The sequence below is a fragment of the Lipotes vexillifer genome, unplaced genomic scaffold (assembly GCF_000442215.2).
Source record: "Lipotes vexillifer unplaced genomic scaffold, Lipotes_vexillifer_v1.1 scaffold239, whole genome shotgun sequence".
Lineage (NCBI taxonomy): Eukaryota > Metazoa > Chordata > Mammalia > Artiodactyla > Lipotidae > Lipotes > Lipotes vexillifer.
Genome location: NW_006769620.1, coordinates 1118047 through 1139616, shown reverse-complemented (window position 1 = coordinate 1139616; position 21570 = coordinate 1118047). Strand labels below are relative to the sequence as shown.

General features: G+C 42.4%; 1 protein-coding gene across 1 annotated transcript in view; it reads left to right on the top strand.

Moving 5' to 3' along the window:
• Positions 1-18418: 18418 nt before the first annotated feature.
• The window catches only part of SLC25A26 (solute carrier family 25 member 26), a 146131-nt gene continuing 142979 nt past the window's right edge, over positions 18419-21570 (top strand). The window contains exon 1 of the mRNA XM_007445669.1: positions 18419-18451. Coding sequence (XP_007445731.1) covers positions 18419-18451 — 33 coding nt within the window. The remainder of the gene's footprint in view (positions 18452-21570) is intronic.

Sequence of the window (21570 nt, the reverse complement as noted above, 5' to 3'; positions counted from 1 at the left end):
TTGCAATATTCTGCATGATTCTTTGATGAATAAGAGCACAATGCATATAAAACAATGGCACCCATCTCCAAATTCCTGCCCAAAGCAATTGACAAATGATATAAACTTTCATATAAACAAATGCATAGTTAAAACCAAGTCTTTTTAAAATTACAAATGTTTCATTGTTAATTGTAAAATATTTGAGAAAGAAGATAGGCACACAATATACATTTTAGAAATATATTTCTTTCCTTAATTTTAAATCTTGATCATAAGTTCTGTCCCAATTTTCTTGTCTACCTAAGCTTTCTTTTAGAGGACTGTTTTAGAAACTGAGGAGAAATACAGGTGGAAAAGAAAGATGGCGTAATAGATCATCTACTATTGCTGTTGATCAGCTGTTGAACAGAAGTAGTGCTGTCTATTTTTCATGAATTAAAAATTCATTATATGTAAATAGCGTAAAGTAAGCATACTATGAGTACTTTTGTGTAAGCAGGGTACTTTCTGAGTACTTACCGAGGATAAATCTTTTATTGTTTTTTGTTTTTTTTTGGCGGTACGTGGGCCTCTCACCGTTGTGGCCTCTCCTGTTGCGAGAGGCCGCGCAGGCTCAGCGGCCATGGCTCACGGGCCCAGCTGCTCCGTGGCATATGGGATCTTCCTGGACCGGGGCACGAACCCGTGTCCCCTGCATCGGCAGGCGGACTCTCAACCACTGCGCCACCAGGGAAGCCCTATTCTTGTTTTTTTGAAGCTTATTTTTTAATGATTCTTTCTCTAGATTTACTAAGGTAAAATGTAGGTTCTTCTTTAATCTTCTCTTTATATCTGCAAGCAACATATATTCTCACCGATCATCACAATGACTTTTAAAAAGAGAAATGATTACCTGCTTTTGTGAAGTGGCCAATCTATATTGCCAACTGGGTCACCGCAAAACTGATTTCTCATTGCCCTGGTTGGATACAGCTGTGCTTCTGAGCAAGCTCTTTTCTTGAATGGATACCTTGGCAGGCCAACGGCAGTGAACTCTGGGAGGGTCAGGGGTCAGAGAAATTAGGGTAAGGATTTGTCATATGGATTCCGTATGCTCTTTGCTGGGAGCACTACTGTGTTTGGACATCGTTTGTTTTCCAACTCTCAAAAGTAGAGGAGGAATGTTTTTCTGGGGGAAAGGACACCTGAAGATTCCCACAGCGTTACAAACCCTCTAGAATTGTTCTGCAAAAGTCCTGGCTGCCAGAGGAACCTTCCCAATGCGCACCAGCTATGCTGTAGGACTGAAGATGCGACTGTGTCTTTATTCCCTTCCTCCCTTTCTCTGTCGCCTCTTCATTTTTTTTTTAAGCATCTTTATTGGAGTATAATTGCTTTATAGTGTTGTGTTAGTTTCTGCTGTATAACAAAATAAATCAGCTATATGCAAACGTATATCCCCATATCCCCTCCCTCTTGCCTCTCCCTCCCACTCTCCCTATCCCACCCCACTAGGTGGTCGCAAAGCACCCGGGTGATCACCCTGTGCCATGCAGCTACTTCTTACTAGCTATCTATTTTACATTTGGTAGTGTATATATGTCCATGCCACTCTCTCACTTCGTCCCAGCTTACCCTTCCCCCTCCCCATGTCCTCAAGTACATTCTCTATGTCTGTGTCGTTATTCCTCTCCTGCCCCTAGGTTCTTCAGAACATTTTTTTTTTTTCAGATTCCATATGTATGTGTTAGCATACGGTTGTTTGTTTTTCTCTTTCTGACTTACTTCACTCTGTATGACAGACTCTAGATCCACCCACCTCACTATAAATAACTGAAGAATCCTTGCATTCCTGGGATAAACCCCACTTGATCATGGTGTATGATCCTTTTAATGTGCTGTTGGATTCTGTTTGCTAGTGTTTTGTTGTGGATTTTTGCATCTATGTTCATCAGTGATATTGGCCTATAGTTTTCTTTCTTTGTGACATCTTTGTCTGGTTTTGGTATCAGAGTCTCACCACTATTATTCAACGTAGTTTTGGAAGTTTTAGCCACAGCAATCAGAGAAGAAAAAGAAATAAAAGGAATCCAAACAGGAAAAGAAGAAGTAAAGCTGTCACTGTTTGCAGATGACATGATACTACACATAGAGAACCCTAAAGATGCTACCAGAAAACTACTAGGGCTAATCAATGAATTTGGTAGAGTAGCAGGATACAAAATTAATGCCAGAAATCTCTTGCATTCCTATACACTAATAATGAAAAATCTGAAAGAGAAATTAAGGAAACACTCCCATTTACCACTGCAACAAAAAGAATAAAATACCTAGGAATAAACCTGCCTAAGGAGACAAAAGACCTGTATGCAGAAAACTATAAGACACTGATGAAAAAAATTAAAGATGATACAAAAAGATGGAGAGATATACTATGGTCTTGGATTGGAAGAATCAACATTGTGAAAATGATCATACTACCCAAAGCAATCTACAGAGTCAATGCAATCCCTATCAAACTACCAATGGCATTTTTCACAGAACTAGAACAGAAAATTTCACAGTTTGTATGGAAACACAAAAGACCCCAAAGCCAAAACAATCTTAAGAAAGAAAAACGGAGCTGGAGGAATCAGGCTCCCGGACTTCAGACTACACTACAAAGTACAGTAATCAAGACAGTATGGTACTGGCACAGAAACAGAAATATAGATCAATGGAACAGGATAGAAAGCCCAGAGAGAAACCCATGCACCTATGGTCACCTTTTCCTTGATAAAGGAGGCAAGAGTATACAATGGAGAAAAGACAGTCTCTTTAATAAGTGGTGCTTAGAAAACTGGACAGCCTCATGTAAAAGAATGAAAGTAGAACACTCCCTAACACCATACACAAAAGTAAACTCAAAATGGGTTAAAGACCTAAATGTAAGGCCAGACACTATAAAATTCTTAGAGGAAAACATAGGCAGACCACTCTATGACATAAGTCACAGCAAGATCCTTTTTGACCCACCTCCTAGAGAAATGGAAATAAAAACAAAAATAAACAAATGGGACCTAATGAAACTTAAAAGCTTTTGCACAGCAAAGGAAACAGTAAACAAGACGAAAAGACAACCCTCAGAATGGGAGAAAATATTTGCAAACGAAGCAACCGACCAAGGATTAATCTCTAAAATATACAAGCAGCTCATGCAGCTCAATATCAAAAAAACAAACAACAAATTGGGCAGAAGACCTAAACAGACATTTCTCCAAAGAAGATATACATATTGCCAACAAACACATGAAAGGATGCTCAACATCATTAATCATTAGAGAAATGCAAATCAAAACTACAATGAGATATCACCTCGCACCAGTCAGAATGGCCATCATCAAAAAATCTACAAACAATAAATGCTGGAGAGGGTGTGGAAAAAAGGGAACCCTCTTGCAGTGTTGGTGGGAATTTAAATTGGTACAGCCACTATGGAGAACAGTATGAAGGTTCCTTTAAAAACTAAAAATAGAACTACCATATGACACAGCAATCCCACTACTGGGCATATACCCTGAGAAAACCAGAATTCAAAAAGAGTCATGTACCGCAATGTTCATTGCAGCACTATATACAATAGCCAGGACATGGAAGCAACCTAAGTGTCCATCGGCAGATGAATGGATAAAGAAGATGTGGCACATATATACAATGGAATATTACTCAGCCATAAAAAGAAATGAAATTGAGTTATCTGTAGTGAGGTGGATGGACCTAGAGTCTGTCATACAGAGTGAAGTAGGTCAGAAAGAGAAAAACAAATACCGTATGCTAACACATATATATGGAATCTTTTAAAAAAAAAAGGTTCTGAAGAAACTAGGGGCAGGACAGGAATAAAGACACAGACGTAGAGAATGGACTTGAGGACACAGGGAGAGGGGAAGGGCAAGCTGGGACGAAGTGAGAGACTGGCATTGACATATATACACTACCAAATGTGAAATAGATAGCTAGTGGGAAGCAGCTGCATAGCACAGGGAGATCAGCTCGGTGATGTGTGACCACCTAGATGGGTGGGATAGGGAGGTGGGAGGGAGACGCAAGAGGGAGGAGATATGGGGATATATGTATACATATAGCTGATTCACTTTGTTATACAGTAGAAACTAACACACCATTGTAAAGCAATTATACTCCAATAAAGATGTTAAAAAAAAAAACAAAAAACTAACCGGGGCAGAAAAAAAAAATAGTGGTGAGAGTGGGCAACCTTGTCTTGTTCCCGATCGTAGAGGAAATGGTTTCAGTTTTTCACCATTGAGAATGATGTTGGCTGTGGGTTTGTCATATATGGCCTTTATTATGCTGAGGTAGGTTCCCTCTATCCCTACTTACTGGAGGGTTTTTATCATAAATGGGTGTTGAATTTTGTCAAAACCTTTTTCTGCATTATTGAGATTATCATATGTTTTTTCTCCTTCTGTTTGTTAATATGCTGTATCACATTGATTGATTTGTGTATATCGAAGAATCCTTGCATTCCTGGGATAAACCCCACTTGATCATGGTGTATGATCCTTTTAATGTGCTGTTGGATTTTGTTTGCTAGTATTTTATTGAGGATTTTTGCATCTATGTTCATCAGAGATATTGGCCTGTAGTTTTCTTTCTTTCTGACATCCTTGTCTGGTTTTGGTATCAGGGTGATGGTGGCCTCATAGAATGAGTTTGGGAGTGTCCCTCCCTCTGCTATATTTTGGAAGAGTTTGAGAAGGATACGTGTTAGCTCTTCTCTAATGTTTGATAAAATTCACCTGTGAAGCCGTCTGGTCCTGGGCTTTTGTTTGTTGGAAGATTTTTAATCACAGTCTCAATTTCAGTGCTGTGATTAGTCTGTTTATATTTTCTATTTTTCCTGATTCAGTCTCAGAAAGTTGTGATTTTCTAAGAATTGGTCCATTTCTTCCTGGTTGTCCATTTTATTGGCATATAGTTGCTTGCAGTAATCTCTCACGATCCTTTGTATTTCTGCAGTGTCAGCTGTTACTGCTCCTTTTTCATTTCTGATTCTATTGATTTGAGTCTTCTCCCTTTTTTTTTTGATGAGTCTGGCTAATGGTTTATCAGTTTTGTTTATCTTCTCAAAGAACCAGCTTTTAGTTTAATTGGTCTTTGCTATCCTTTCCTTCATTTCTTTTTCATTTATTTCTGATCTGATCTTTACGATTTCTTTCCATCTGCTAACTTTGAATTTTTTTGTTCTTCTTTCTCTAATTGCTTTAGGTGTAAGTTTAGGTTGTTTATTTGAGGTGTTTCTTGTTTCTTGAGGTAGGATTGTATTGCTATAAACTCCCCTCCTAGAACTGCTTGTGCTGCATCCCATAGCTTTTGGGTCGTCATGTTTTCATTGTCATTTGTTTCTAGGTATTTTTTGATTTCCTCTTTGATCTTTTCAGTGCTATCTTGGTTATTTAGTAGCTTATTGTTTAGCCTCCATGTGTTTGTATTTTTTACTGTTTTTTTCCTGTAATTGATATCTAGTCTCGTAGCATTGTGGTTGGAAAAGATACTTGATACGATTTCAATTTTCTTAAATTTACCAAGGCTTCATTTGTGACCCAGGTTATGGGCTATCCTGGAGAATGTTCCATGAGCACTTGAGAAGAATGTGTATCCTGTTGTTTTTGGATGAAATGTCCTATAAACATCAGTTAAGTCTGTCTTGTTTAATGTGTCATTTAAAGCTTGTGTTTCCTTATTTATTTTCATTTTGGATGCTCTGTCCGTTGGTGAAAGTGGGGTGTTAAAGTCCCGTGCAATGATTGTGTTACTGTCAATTTCCCCTTTTATGGCTGTTAGCATTTGCCTTATGTATTGAGGTGCTCCTATGTTGGGTGCATAAATATTTACAATTGTTATATCTTCTTCTTGGATTGATCCCTTGATCATTATGTAGGGTCCTTCTTCGTCTCTTGTAATAGTCTTTATTTTAAAGTCTTTTTTTTCTGATATGAGATTTGCTACTCCAGTTTCCTTTTGATTTCCATTTGCATGGAATATATTTTTCCATCCCCTCACTTTCAGTCTCTGTGTGTCCCTAGGTCTGAAGTGGATCTCTTGTAGACACCATATGTACGGGTCATGTTTTTGTATCCATTCAGCCAGTCAGTGTCTTTTGGTTGGAGTGTTTAATCCATTTATATTAAAGGTAATTAGTGATATGTATATTCCTATTACTATTTTCTTAACTGTTTTGGGTTTGTTATTGTAGGTCTTTTCCTTCTCTTGTGTTTCTTGCCTAGAGACGTTGCTTTAGCATTTGTTGTAAAGCTGGTTTGGTTGTGCTGAATTCTCTTAACTTTTGTTTATGTGTAAAGGTTTTAATTTCTTTTTTTTTTTTTTTTTGCTGTACGCGGGCCTCTCACTGTTGTGGCCTCTCCCGTTGCGGAGCACAGGCTCCAGACGCGCAGGCTCAGCGGCCATGGCTCACGGGCCCAGCCGCTCCGCGGCATGTGGGATCTTCCCGGACCGGGGCACGAACCTGCATCCCCTGCATCGGCAGGCGGACTCTCAACCACTGCGCCACCAGGGAAGCCCCTGGTTTTAATTTCTTAATCGAATCGGAATGAGATCCTTGCTGGGTAGAGTAATCTTGGTTTTAGCTTTTTCCCTTTCATCACTTTAAATATGTCCTGCCACTTCCTTCTGGCTTGCAGAGTTTCTGCTGAAAATCAGCTGTTAACTTTATGGGGATTCCCTCATATATTATTTGTTGCTTTTCCCTTGCTGCTTTTAATATTTTTTCTTTGTATTTAATTTTTGATAGTTTGATTAATATGTCTCAGCATGTTTCTCTTTGGGTTTATCCTGTATGGTACTGTCTGTGCTTCCTGGACTTGATTGACTATTTCCTTTCCCATGTTAGGGAAGTTTTCGATTATAATCTCTTCAAATATTTTCTCAGACCCTTTCTTTGTCTCTTCTTCTTCTGGGACCCATATAATTTGAATGTTGGTGTGTTTAATGTTGTCCCAGAGGTCTCTGAGATTGTCCTCAATTCTTTTCATTCTTTTCTTTATTATGCTCCCTGGCAGTTTTTTCCACCATTTAATCTTCTAGCTCACTCATCCATTCTTCTGCCTCAGTTATTCTGTTATTGATTCCTTCTAGAGTATTTTTAATTTCAGTAATTGTGTTGTTCATCACTGTTTGTTTGCTCTTTAGTTCTTCTAGATCCTTGTTAAATGTTTCTTGTATTTTCTCCATTCTGTTTCTGAGATTTTGGATCATCTTTACTATCATTACTGTGAATTCTTTTTCAGGTAGGTTGCCTATTTCAGCTTCATTTATTTGGTCTTGTAGGTTTTTACCTTGTTCTTTCATCTGTAACGTATTTTTTTGTTGTTTCATTTTTTTTCTTTTCTTTGATGGGTGGTGCTGTATTCCTGTCTTACTGGTTGTTTGGCCTGAGACATCCATCACTGGAGTTTGCAGGCAGTTAGATAGAGCTGGGTCTTGGTGCTGAGATGAGGACCTCTGGGAGGCCTTACTCTGATTGATATTCCCTGGGGTCTGAGGTTCTCTGTTAGTCCCGCGCTTTGGACTCGGAGCTCCCACCAGAGAGCTTGGGTCCGACCTCCAGCCTGGGAACCAAGATATCTTTTGGGGGGGAAAAAAAAAAAAAAAAAAAAAAGAAGAAAGAAAGAAAGATAAAAAGGAGCAGTACAATATCAAAGAATAAAAAATAAAATAAAATTAGAAAGATAAAAAATATATTAGGAAAAATAAAACTATAATGGAAACAACTGCAACAAGGTAAAATAAAACCACAACAGAAAAAAGAAAAAAAAAAGGGTGGGGGGGAACAAGCCAAAAGGAGAGATCACTAACAAAGTATAAAGAATAAAATAAAATTAGACAAATAAAAGATTTATTAGGAAAAATAAAAATATAAAGGAATCAACAACAGTGAATCAACAAGGTAAAACAGAACCCCAATCTAAAAGAGTAAAAAAGAAAAGAAAAAGAAAAAAAAGTCTTGATGTGGGGTGGTGTTTAGGCAGGGGTGGAACTTAGGCAGGGGCAGGTCCTGGGCGGGGTGATGTTCAAGAGTGGGTTGGGGTCTCTGCTTAGGACCTGCGCAGATGGGTAGAGGCAGCACGTGGAAGGGAGGGCCTCTGGCCTCTGGTGTGTGGGTGGGGTTTAGGCCCAGCTCGTTGGAGGGAGTCTCCGAGGGGGTCTCCGAGTGTAGAGGTGGGGTGCTGGGTGAGGGTGTAGGGGCGGGGCTTGGGCTCTGCGAGGCAGGAGGGAAGCTCCCAGGGCAGAGGATTAGGTCCTGTAGCCCAACAGGCTTCCCGGTGCCTAAGTGGGCAGGGAAAGCACTGTCCCCATTCCTTTCCATTCCTTTGTGCCCCTCCCCTACTGTCTCCCCCCAGGGTCTCCCCCGTCGCCGTGGGTGGGTCCCGCTGGGTGTAGGAACTCCTCCCCTCTCCCAGCTTCCCCTCAGGGATGCCGGTCCTGTAGGTCCAGCCTTTACTTTTGCTCCCCCTTCCCTCCCTTCCAGTCGCTCAGGACCCGCATGGCTGGAGGGGGCCTAGGTGGGCAGAGGATCAGGCCCGGGATCTCAGCAGGTTCCTGGGGGCCCACGTGGGCAGGGGAAACCTGGCCACACTCCCTTTTGATCCTCTGCCTTCCCAGTGGTTCCCCAATCTCCCCCTTCGGGCGTGGGATCCCTTCCCCTCCCCTAGCCACCCCTCAGGGGCACCAGTCCCGTCCCGCCTCCACTTCTCCTCTCCCTTCACTCCCCCCCACGTCCCACCCGGTCGCTGGGGGTTCCTCCTGTCCCCTTAGGTGTCCGTGGTCACCCACCGGTGCCTAGTAGGTGCCCTAGTTTTGAGGAGATACGAATTCCGCGTCCTCCTACTATGCCATCCTGACTCCAGCCCCTCTTATTTTCTTCATTCCAACAATTAAACTCCTCCTGTGTCTGGCACTGAGAACAGGGGTGAACTTGATAAGACATTGACCCTGTCTTCATGGATTTTATAATCTAGTGGTGGAGACTGACGAGCACACACACATAGAATTACAAATTATGATAAGTGCCGGGGGGAAAATATGATGCTACAGGAGAAATATGGGAGGAGCAGGGTGATGGGAGGGAGAAGACAGCCTCTGAGGAAACCACATTAAACTGCATTGTCAGCAAAGGTGAAGTAAGAAGGAGAAGGGTGGACGTGGGCCTGTGCCCAAGCCCTGAGGCAGAAAGTGTGGAGGTCAACTTCCCTGGGGAATCAAGCGCAGAGAAAGGTAACTGGCAGGCCGTGAGCTTGAAGCAATAGTCTGGGGCCCGGTGATTCAGGTAAAAATATAAAATGTCTGGTGGGAAATAAAACCTGCAAGAGGAGCTAAAAATTAAGAGAGGATGTGGAACTGCACCTGAGGGACACATTACCCTACAGAGGGTAACATGTTCTCTCGTAATTATTTGTGGGAACTGTGGCCATTTTGCAATGTCAGTAGCGTTGGACCTGAGAAGTGACGAAGGTATTAGCTCACTTTTTTCTAGTGATTCTTTGAGCTCTAATGGGTTCACCTGGGGGACAGCTGGAGCAGATGAATGTTCAGCCTGTAGCATGAAGCCTAAAGTGTTCATTTAGGACCCATGCTGGTAGCTCAGAGGAATAAAAGGTCATGCCCTTTTGAATGAAGGACTGCTGTTTGACGGAAGGTAATAAATAAAAAGACCGCAGCGCCAGAGAGCTCAGAGGAAGGTTTGCAACGAGGAAGGTATAGAGTGGCAAACTGAGCCGGGGGAGGCACATCACGAGGAGGGTGTTGGTGAATGGGAATTCAAAGCCACATATTTCATTCTTAAAACATTTTCCGTATCAGTGAATGAGCTGGGGCCCTGCGCCGTGTAATGGAGCTCTCTTCACTTACTGCTGCCTCCACCACCCCCCTTCCCTCCGGACACTCTGACTTAGGAAGCAAAATGGCATCGAAGGCGTAGGGAGAACTTTGATTACTGGTTGACTGAAGAATGTTGTGCATCAGCTTTTTCGTGAGCCTAAGAATCATTTCATCTTTGAAATGAAATGCGTTAAATGCGTTCCATCTCCTATGAAGAAAAAGTGTCTTGTTTATGTTAGTAAAATATACATAACATAAGAATGACTGTTTTAACCTTGTTGGGTGTACGGTCCGGTGGCATTAAGTACATTCACATTGTGCAACCATTACTGCCATCCGTTCCCACCATCCATACCCAGAACTTTTTCGTTTTCCCCAACTGAAATTCTGTACCCGTTGAACACTAAGCATTGCCCCTCCCTCCAGCTCTTGGCAACCAGCTTTCTACTTTCTGTCTCTGTGAATTTGACTACTCTAGGTGCCTCTGTAGTCAGAATCCTACAGTATTTGTCCTTTTGTGAAGGGCTTATTTCACTTAACACAATGTCTTCAAGGTTTGTCCATGTATCAGAATTTCTTTCCTTTTTAAGGCTGAATAAGATTCCATTGTATGTATAAGGCAGGAGATAGATGGGCTCCAGGCTAGGCATTTACAACTGGCCTCCTGTTCACACTTCCTGGGGTGAGAAGAAGATGGGCTCCAGGCTGGACATTCATTACCCAGCCCCCTGTTTACATTTCCTGAAGCAAGAGGCAAACGGGCTCCAGGACTACATATTTATAACCAGGCTCCTGTCTATATTTCAAGATCTGCACCTTGATATAAAAACCAGCAACAGAAATAGGATAAATAACCAGACATTGGACATTTTTATGGCAGGGACAGAGTGGGACTAAACCCTGTTAAAAGATCAAGAGCTCATACATTTCCCATCCTTAGGGCAAGGGAAATACTGCACATGTGCAGAAAGGCTCCTTGGGGGTCAAAAGGAGGGGGCACCACCCCATAATACGTGATGCTAAGGCCGTCCCATAGACCTCTGGGCTGAAATCCATCTTGGAAAAACGTTGCGCACGCATGTTGGGTAGGGTCCTAGGGCAGGGCAGGTGTGGAAAAAGAAACCAGGTAATTGGCCAAAGGTAAACAAAGACCCGGAAGAACTGCCCTATATGAATGACCTAACCGCCTCTTTCCTGGCTCCTCCTCATTCGGGAGGACGCCCACACCCTTCCTCTCCGGTGTGCATCTCTGCCTTGCTTCTGTCCTAACTAAACAAACTGTTGCTCTGTGTGCTCTCCCACTTGTTGTTGTGCTGTGTCTCTAATAATAAACTTTGTACCTGTTTTTACAGTTTTGCCTCTGTGAGAAATGCATTTTTCACTGGGGGCAAAAGCTAGGGCGTGTGGTGACTGGGATTCCTGGTTTTCATCCGGGCTCCCCAGGTTCAATTCTTGGGCAGGGAATTAAGATCTTGCTTCATGCCACCACCCACTGCTGCCTCTCCGAGATCATGTATACACCCCATTTTGTTTATCCATTCATCTGTCTGTGAACATTTGAGTTGGAGGAAAAGTATCTCCAACCCATGGAGCAGAGACAAGATATTTTTCTTTTCATATATTTTCTTATTTTTCCTCTTTTCTTTGCACACTCCTTGCTCCCTCTCTCCTTCTCTCCCTCCCTCCCCCTCTCTCTCATTCCCCCCCTCCCTCTCTCCCTTCTCCTCTTCCTCCCCAACCCCAGCCCCCATAGAAGGAGGATAGAATTTCTTTCTTTTTTTTTTTTTTTTGGCGGTACGCGGGACTCTCACTGCTGTGGCCTCTCCCGTTGCGGAGCACAGGCTCCGGACGCGCAGGGTCAGCGGCCATGGCTCACAGGCCCAGCCGCTCCGCGGCATGTGGGATCTTCCCGGACCGGGGCACGAGCCCGTGTCCCCTGCATTGGCAGGTGGACTCTCAACCACTGCGCCACCAGGGAAGCCCAGGAGGATAGAATTTGACTGAAGTTTGTTATCATTGGGAATCTCAGGGTATAGTACAATGAGTTCATTTTTTTGAAATTATTGAAATAAAATTTATCTTTTGGAGCATATTTAGATTCACAGTAAAAGTGAGCAGCAAGCGCTCCATTTGGAGCACTCAGTGGATCGCTCCCATATACTCCCTCCTTCCCCTCCGCCCACACCCACAGTCTCCCCCACAATCAGCATCCCTCACCAGAGGGGTATGTCTGTTACAAGTGATAAATCTACACTGCAACCTCGTTATCATCCCAAACCCATGCTTTACACTGGGTGAATCACTCAGTATTGTACATTCTATTGGTTTTGACAAGTCTGTAACGACATGTATCAACCATTATAGCATCGCATAGAATAGTTTCACTACCCTAAGAATTCTCTGTGCTCCACCTACTTATCTCTCCCTCTCCTTAACCCTTGGCAACCACTGATCTTTTTACGGTCTCCATAGTTTTGCCTTTTCCAGAATGTTGGAATCATACAGTATATAGCATTTTCAGACTGGCTTGTCTCACTTAGCATTGTACTATGCATTGAAGGTTCCAACATGTCTTTATTCACGGCTTGATAGCTCATTTCTTTTTTCTTTTTTTTTTTTTTTTTTGCGGTACGTGGGCCTCTCACTGTTGTGGCCTCTCCCGTTGCGGAGCACAGGCTCCGGACGCGCAGGCTCAGCGGCCATGGCTCATGGGCCCAGCCGCTCCGTGGCATGTGGGATCTTCCTGGACTGGGGCACGAACCCGTGTCCCCTGCATCAGCAGGTGGACTCTCTACTACTGCGCCACCAGGGAAGCCCGCTCATTTCTTTTTAACACTGAAATCCATTCTGTTGCCTGGATAGACCACAGTTTACTTATCCATTCACTTACTAAATGATGTCTTGGTTGCTTCCAAGTTTTGGTAATTGTGGTTATAGCTGCTGCAAACATCCATTTGCAGATTTTTGTGTGGACATAAGTTTTCAACTTATTTGAGTAAATACCATGGAGCACAATTCCCAGGTCATATGTTAAGACTACGTTTAGCTTTGTAAAAAACTGTTTTTCAAAGACAGTCAATGGAAGTCAATGACTTCTTTTGGGTTTTACAGGAAACCAGGAGTCCAGGCTTGATTATAATACCTAAGTCATCACAGGTTGACAGTTTGGTTTAAGTGAGAAAATAAATAGGGACATGGTCAGTCATCGACACAGAGCCTGATATAAGATGGTTCCTTTTTTTTTTTTTTAACTCTTGCAGAGCTGTCCAGATGAACTAGAAATGGGGATATGGAGACAGGAGAAGGTTTTTATGACTGGTTTAGTCATTAAGTTATGATTTTTGAAGGCTCAAAGCAGAGCCTTCAGTTTTGCAGAAAGGAGAGGAGGAAAGCCTCTGAAGGATTAGGCAGTGGTTTAGGCATCAAGGATAAGTACGAAATTGGACAAGAGGCAGGTTTCTTAACCCAGAAGATTGTAAGAATCATGGAACACCATGATAAAAAATGAAGTTGGGAGGGTCAGATGTTTAGAAAGAAAAAAGGCCATTATGGACACACAATAACTGGTTAGCACTTGCTGATGGAATTAATTTGAAGAATAATAAAGGTTCTTATTTGTGATTAGCCAGAAGAAGATTGTGGTTTAATGGTGGACAGTTTTTTTTTTTTTTTTTTAATGGTGGACAGTTTTGTTTTAAATTCCTGTAATGGGAAGATCATGAACCCCATTTCTGTTTTCCCATTATTTCCTCTACTGCAGAGAGAAAAATAGCTCGATTTGCCCTTGAGTATAACAATATATTCAGTGACTGAGAAAAATCATTTGCTGTCGTCATCTGTGTCAGGTAAGTGTCACAGGGGCGACCTATAATTATCAGTTGCCACTTCAACAGAGGGGAGCAATTACAGCAAGGGCAGTTTGGTGTTATATATCAGTGTGACAGGCTTGCTGCCAAACTGATGGGTAGTAAATGCACAAGGCACAAGGATTTAGGATAATTTCCACGTCCAAAAGAGTGGAGATCTTTGTCAGAGAATGTAAAAATTAGCTGAGCAAATTTCATCCGATTATTTTTATATATGTTTTGGAAACCTAGCCAGAGCTTCATCTTGGGTCAAATATTGAACAAAACCCAATTATCGGAGATAACTGATTCACGCTTTGTAAAATCTAGGCAGGTTGATATCAACTTGCTCATGGAAAAGGCAAAGAAATTAAGCAATATCATGTGAGTGGCTGTCAGCTGGAGGTAGGTCAGCAACAATATCTGATGGTAATAGCTGCAGCAGTACTGTTTATTCATTAGAAATGGCCAGTAACGCAAGAAGAAAACAGACATCATTTTTAATGTCCCCAAAAATAACCCGTCACCATATAGATTTTTTTCTGTGCATTTGTAAATTATATATATTGCCTCTAAGATTGTCCCCATTGATTGCTGCTGCCTTACATTCATGCCCTTGTATAATCCGCTCCCCTTGAGTGTGATTAGGTTACAAAAGATTGTGGCTTCTATCTTGGGTGCTCTCTCTTGCTCTGATGGAAGCCAGGGGCTGTGTTGCAAACTCACACGGAGAGGCCCTCGAGGCAAGGAACTGAGGGAGGACTCCAGTCAACAGATACTGAGGAATTGAGCCCCTCACTCCAGCAACCTGTGCGGAGCTGAATCCTGCCAACAATCACGTGAGTGAGCTTGGAAGTGGATTTCCATTTGAGCCATCAGATGGGACTGTAGTGCTGGCTGACAGCGTAACTGCAGTCTCATGAGAGATTATGAGCCAGCCAGGCCTAGCTAGGCCCAGATTTCAGACCCACAGAAACTCTGAGATGGTACAAACTTAGTGACTTTGTGACTTTCCCCATTTTTTTCTATTGGTATTGGTGTTTTTCTTATTGATTTATAGGAACTATTTAGAATTAAGAATTCTTTCTTGTCATATGTGCTGCAAATATTTTTCCTAGTTAAAAAAAATCTCATGCATAAATCTGTTTCTTTACCTCAAGAATATTAAAATATTTACCTTTTCCTTCTAGTATTCTAATAAATTTTATCAAGTGAGAATTTTAATCCATTTGGAACTGTTTTTGGAGGTAAAGTGTGAGACAGAGATGAAACATAATTTTCTTCTAAATAGTTATCTAACTGTCCCAAAGCCATTTATTGAAAGGACAGTCTTTTTTTGTTTTCCTCACTGATTCAAAATGGAAACACAAATCCACATGGAAAGTGTAACCTTGATTTTATTACTTAAAGGGTTCCTTTCCATTTTATATATTTTTGCATATGGGTTAAAATATGCATATGGGTTAAGACACATGAATATTTTTATTGCAAATCATTTTATTACTTTATTTTTCAATAAAGATCAGTAACAGGAACTTGGAGCTTGGGTCTAGTTCTGGCTAAAGATTATGTCCTTTATTTCCCCTAAGCTGGACCTAATTTGTGTTTTTTTGATGTATTGTTTTTGACCTCCTGATAAATTTTGTAAATATTACGAATATTTCGGAACTTAAGTGAACTTGGCTTACAGTGGTAGGTTTAATTGAGGAAGACAATATTATTAGTATAATTTCAAATGTTTAGTGCAAACCAGTACTTATCTCATTTGGTAGATTTTTTAACTAGAAGATCTGAGGATATACTCTGCCTGCAATGTGGTGACAATGACAGTGCATTGTAATGTTCCATTTATAAGGCATGCACAAGTGGTAATGGATCTTTCTGTAAGCATTTCATGAAAGGAAGGCCCCAGGTCATGCTTGTACATCTGTATTTCCTAAAGGGTTTCCAGTGGCATCATGTAATACCTGATGAAGCTTTTACCTCTGAACGATAGAAGAGAACATAACATTTCTGTCTTGCTCTCTTAGATCACTCACTCTGGGGAAAACCAGCTGAGGACACTCAAGCAATCCTCTGGAGAAGTCTATGGGGTGAGGAACTGAGGCCAACTGCCAACAGCCAGCACTAATTTGGGAGGTATGGAAATAGGCCATTTTGGAGGTGGATCCTCCAGTCCCAACAACTCTTCAGATACAGCCCTAGCCGATGTCTTGACTGCAACCTCATCAGAGAGACCCAGAGCCTGAACTGAGACAGGCTTGTTGCCGAAATTAGCCTCTGTACACCGGTGCCAAATTAAATCTGGGAGACAGAGTTTTGGGCGAAGTAGAAAGAAATCGCGTTATTGCTTTGCCAGGCAAAGGGGACCACAACAGGCTAATGCCCCTAAGACTGTATGTCCCACCCTGGACGGGGGTAGTGAGGAGTCTTTAACAGTGTTCAGGGAGCAGGGCGTGATCAGCTCGTGGACATTCTTCTGATTGGTTGGTGGTGAGGAAATTGGGAGTCAGCATCATCAACCTTCTGGTTCCAGCTGGTCTGGGGTCTACGTGCTTGTGGGCAGCATACGGTTAACTTCTTCCACCTGGTGGCGGTTTCAGTATCTGCAGAACAGCTCAAAGGACATGGCTCCGAATATTATCTACAGACCTTGGGGAAGAACTAAAGGTCCTTGACTTTGTTTAATGGCCAAACTATTATTATTATTTTGTCTTGCTTGACTGTGTTCCTTTCTTTCTGCATTTTCTCACTTCTCTGATTAAATTTATTCTTTGACTAAAGTTTTTCTACAGACAAAGGCAGGCGGAAGCATACGGTTAACTTCTTCCACCTGGTGGCGGTTTCAGTATCTGCAGAACAGCTCAAAGGACATGGCTCCGAATATTATCTACAGACCTTGGGGAAGAACTAAAGGTCCTTGACTTTGTTTAATGGCCAAACTATTATTATTATTTTGTCTTGCTTGACTGTGTTCCTTTCTTTCTGCATTTTCTCACTTCTCTGATTAAATTTATTCTTTGACTAAAGTTTTTCTACAGACAAAAGGCAGGCGGAGGACATGGGTGGGGTCTATTCCGGGAAGGCCTTGTAGTGTCCTGCTAGGTTACAGGCTGGGACCTGGGACCTGGGACCCTTTGCAGCAATGCTTGCACCTGGACAAACGTCTCGTCAAGCAACAAATACAAAGAAACTCCAAGGGGCTAAAAATAACTGCGTGCATGCGCATTTGGGGCAAATTATGAACAAGATACAAAAAGCCCCCAAACCTAACTTCCACATCTGAGGAGTCGGGAGCAAAAGCATGGTAGCGCACATGATCCTTGCACACAGCATTACCAAGAGGATGGGCACCCCACCCAAGCCACCCCTGCAGCCTGACCCCCGGACCTACCCTCGCCCCATGTAAAGGACCAGCTTGCCCTCCCCTCAGGGAGCAAGCAGGGCCACCTGTTACTTGTTTTCGCGCCGTCCTGCTACAGTACGAGTCCAATAAAGCCTCGCCTGAATTTCTCGTCTGGTGTTTTTTTTAATTTCTATTGATTAAGGAGTCCAAGAACCCTGGCCGGTAACAGAACCACTCAGGTAAGCCACTCCCAGATTTCTGGGGGTTCAGAATTTGAAACCCTGAAGGCATTCTGCTAATCATTTCTAGAACATCTCAACTAGAAGAGAATATTGACTATAGAAGTGGTATGAAAGACGCTGAAGAAAGGCAAAGAACCTAAGGCTGTTGCAAAGGTTTTGAAGAAATATGATCAGGTAATTAAGTAAAATTTCAAGCCTGGGTCTGCTATGTTCTCTGTAGCTTTGGGTTGGTTAGTGAACCTCTTGGAGCATCAGGATTCACTGTAAAATGAGGATGCTAACGGTGCTTACCTTACAAAGTGGCTGTATTAGAGCACCACATCTGAGATGCAGTTGGCTCTTAATAGGAGGAAACCTAGAAGGTATTTGTTTGAAAAATGTAAAGGCAAGTCCACTGTAAGAAACTTTAAGTACTTAAAGTCGTCTTTGAAGTGTGCAACTGATACTACAGCTGACAAGATGAGCAAGTAAATAACCGAATAAATGAATTATATTAAGTGCAAAAACTGCTGGTAAGAAGTAGAGGACATTAATTTTTAGCTCGAGTAAGGAAATTTTTGAAATGTTTTTCTATATTTAATAATTTTCTGATAATGAGTCTTTTATGGAAAAAGGAGACGAAATTTCTACAGGTGAAACGAACAGATAAATGCAAACAACTCATTGGAAGCCACAGGTCTCGCCCGCTGAAGCTAGTCCTGCCTCTCTACGGCCCCGCCTTCCACTATAGCCACGCCTCTTTTGGGTTTACGGTAGGGCCTCACCCTTTCCTCATCATCGGGCTCGCTACGCCTGGTTCCCAGTCGAGGCTCGTTTGCTCGCGAGAGTTCCTCCACCTGGCCCACTCAGAAGCTGTAGGAAACGGAGGCAGAGAAGAGTCGCGAGACTTGACTCGACCACACTTTCCAGGCTCCGCCCCTCCTTCCTGGCCCTTCTTCCTGGCCCTCCTTCTGGCCCAGCTTCCCCGGTTGCACGTGTAATTGTGTACTTGTTGTGGTTCAACCTCGCGTGGCCACGGTAGTGCCGGCGTTACATGCCCCGCCCCCCAGATGGCGGCGCCCAGTGCCGGGGCTCACGACTGAGTCGGCTCAGCTTTGGATTATAACCTTGACTGAGTCTGTGTGGCCATGGACCGGCCTGGGTTCACAGCCTCGCTGGTGGTGAGTACCGGGCGGTAGAGTGGGGGCGCTAGGGGTGCCGGAGGCTTCCCTGTCCTAGCACCTCCTTCCGGTTTTGCGCGCTGAATCTTTCCCGGGTCTCCGGTCACCCGGTCTGGGAGGAAGCATGGGGCTCCTTGGCTGCGCCGGGCCTCGTGTCAGGGTTCTGAGTTTCCTACCTGTATGACAGAAAGAGACGGGGGTGGGTTAGGGGTGGCACTTGACTCATAGTCTTACGCACCGCGGTTTACCTAACGGAAAAAGAAAAGTTTCAATTGTAGACTGTAACCATACTCTGGAGAACTTGGCAATGAATGAAATATATGTAACAAAACTCTTGAGTCGCTCACAGACCTCCTGGTCAAGACTGTGGTTTCATTTTGCTGTATCTTTTTTCAGTCTCGGAAAATGACGTATCCATTCATTCATCTTATATATAATCTGCTTAGTTTGCTTCCGAGCATTTTTCTAGGCTTTGGGTATGGTATATACTGATGAGCACAAATAGCCGCGCGTTGAGTACGTTAGTGGTGTTTAATTTCTTAGAAAACAACGCGAATCAACGTGTCTTAACATCAACCCCCCCAATCCTTTAATAAATACTTTGAAATCTTTCTTAAGACAGGCTCAGTAGGGGATACTAGATACAGTAGTGAACAAGACAGATTGGCTGCCTATGTTTTCATTGTAGGAGAGCGGGCAGAGGCAGAAAATAGACAAGAAGCTTTTCAAAAGCTTTTCCTGAGAAATGGAGGCCTAGAGGACTTTCTTCGTTTAATTATCAAAAGTTTTTGCAGGTGTTGGAGATAACATGGTGAACAAGATAGACCTGGCCGCCACGGGTCAGGTGGTGGAGGCAGAAGGGTGAAGTGATTGTTATCATAAATGACGATGAGGGTTAGTTTCAGAGTGTATGGAAAGATGTGGAAGGGGGACCTTACCCAGACTGGTGGAATGATGGTTTTAAATCTAGATTTGTTGATATTTTAGAAGCTAGGTTTTAGAGATGCAAAGAAATATGTTACCCCTTTGAAGACGTTTTCCTGTCCAGCTGGTGAGATGGCAGTAGTACTTGTGACAATCCACATTGCTCTGCCGGGAACTAGGGTAAGCTCTTTACATACATCATCTCATTTAAGCCTGACAAACAATTGGAGTCTTATCCTAGTTTTCTAAATGAGGGAACTGAGGAATAGTATGTTCGATAATTTGTCCAAAGTCACACAAGTGAGATACATTTCGTGTGTGTAAGTGTTGGAGCTCAGATTCCAAGCAGTGTAACGTGGGATTCCATTTACTGCTCCTTGAGACTATCGCTGAAGTCAGCAACAGTAGCAGTTGCTAAAAACTGGTGAGTGTCAGAGTTAACAAAAGAAAAATTGTATTAAAATTTATTTAAAATTTATTTTATTAAAGAAGGGTACACATGCATACTTCTTTTTTCATAGTTACAGAGGGTACAATTGGGATCGATTGGTAGAAGTTTCAAGGAAGTTAGATCTTATTCCCGGTGAGTTCATTTAGCATGCAGTTTATCTGCCATGTGCTCTGTCTACTGGTACTGTGATTGCCCTTGGAGATTTGATGGCAAACAAACCAAGGCTATATGATAAGTACTGTGAAAGGAATGAACTGAGGTGGGAGAGAGAGAGAATAATATTGGAAAACCTACTTTAGATGGAGTGCCCTAGGAAGGCCCTGAGGAGCTAACGTTTAAGCTACGACCTAACAGGTAAGAGGCTAGTCATTTTGATGAGCAGAGGGGAAAGTTCAGAGGGAGCAGCACGTGAGGAAATCCTCAGGTGGAAAGGGTTCAGGATGTGAAGTGGTGGCTGAGGCCTAGTGGGTGAGGGTAGTGTGACAGAGGCTGCTGTTGGAGAGCTAGACAAAGCCTGCCGGTGGGCAGTGGAAAGGAATTTGGATTTTATATAAAGCATAACAAAAGCCATTAGAGGGTTTTATTATTGAAGTCCGGAAATGGAGGGGCCCCCCCCTTTTTTTTTTTTAATGGTTGGGAGCGTCTTTGAGGAGGCTAAGCACTCCTCAGGGAGTTCTGTTTTGTTTACTACTGTGTGACCAATGCCTGACACTTCGAAGGCACTCAGCACTTGTTGGGTGAACGAATGCAACTTCACATGTTTGCAGAAGTCTTGAGCCTCGGCTTCTAAGGATTAAGTGAGATGTAGTACGGAGCCTGACGTAGAGCAGATATTTAACTGTTTCCTTCCTGAAGTTTCTGGAGCAGGATTGAAGGGCTGTAGAGCTGAATAAGCAGAGAGCTTCTGGCATGTTAAGTTTTCATTTGGAGCACAGAGCAGACTATTCAGAAAAAAAACTCCAAGAGTACAGTCACTGGTGCATGCTTTTAGGAGAGCAGTTTGAAATAAGTATTAGCGACCTAAAGATGTTCATAACATTTAACTCAGTGAAGATAATAGGAAAACATGAAATAAAAGAGGAGTGGTTAGGTAAATGATGATAGATGCATTTCATGGACTATTTAGGGGCCGTTGGTAACAGTGCTTGTGAAGAGTATGTGCTATAATAGTAACATGGAAAATGCTTATATGAGATTAAAAAAAAAAGAAAAAATACAATACTGTACCTGTATACATCTGGTTCATGCCTAATTAAAACTTGGTAGCCAAGGGGAGTTGGTTCCAGGTCCCCCGTGGATACCAAAATCCACAGATGCTCAAATCCCTTATATTAAAATGACGTAGTATTTGCATGTAACCTATGCACATCCTCCTGTATACTTTAAATCATTTCTAGATTACTTATCATACCTAATACAAGGTAAATACTGTGTAAATAGTTGTAAATACAATATAAATGTTATGAAAATAGTTGCCTGAATGCAGCAAATTCAAATTTTGCTTTTTGGAACTTTCTGGAATTCTTTTTGCAAATATTTTGAATCTGCATTTGGTTGAATCTGACGATGCGGAACCCCAGGATATGGAGGGCTGGCTTTATTCCATTCCTTAAAAAAAAAAAAAAAAAAAGCTGTATTGAAATCCTCCCAGATAGAATGAAATAATTTTGATAGTAGCCCTACTTTTTTCTTCTACTTTTTTTTTTTGCGGTACGCGGGCCTCTCACTGTTGTGGCCTCTCCCG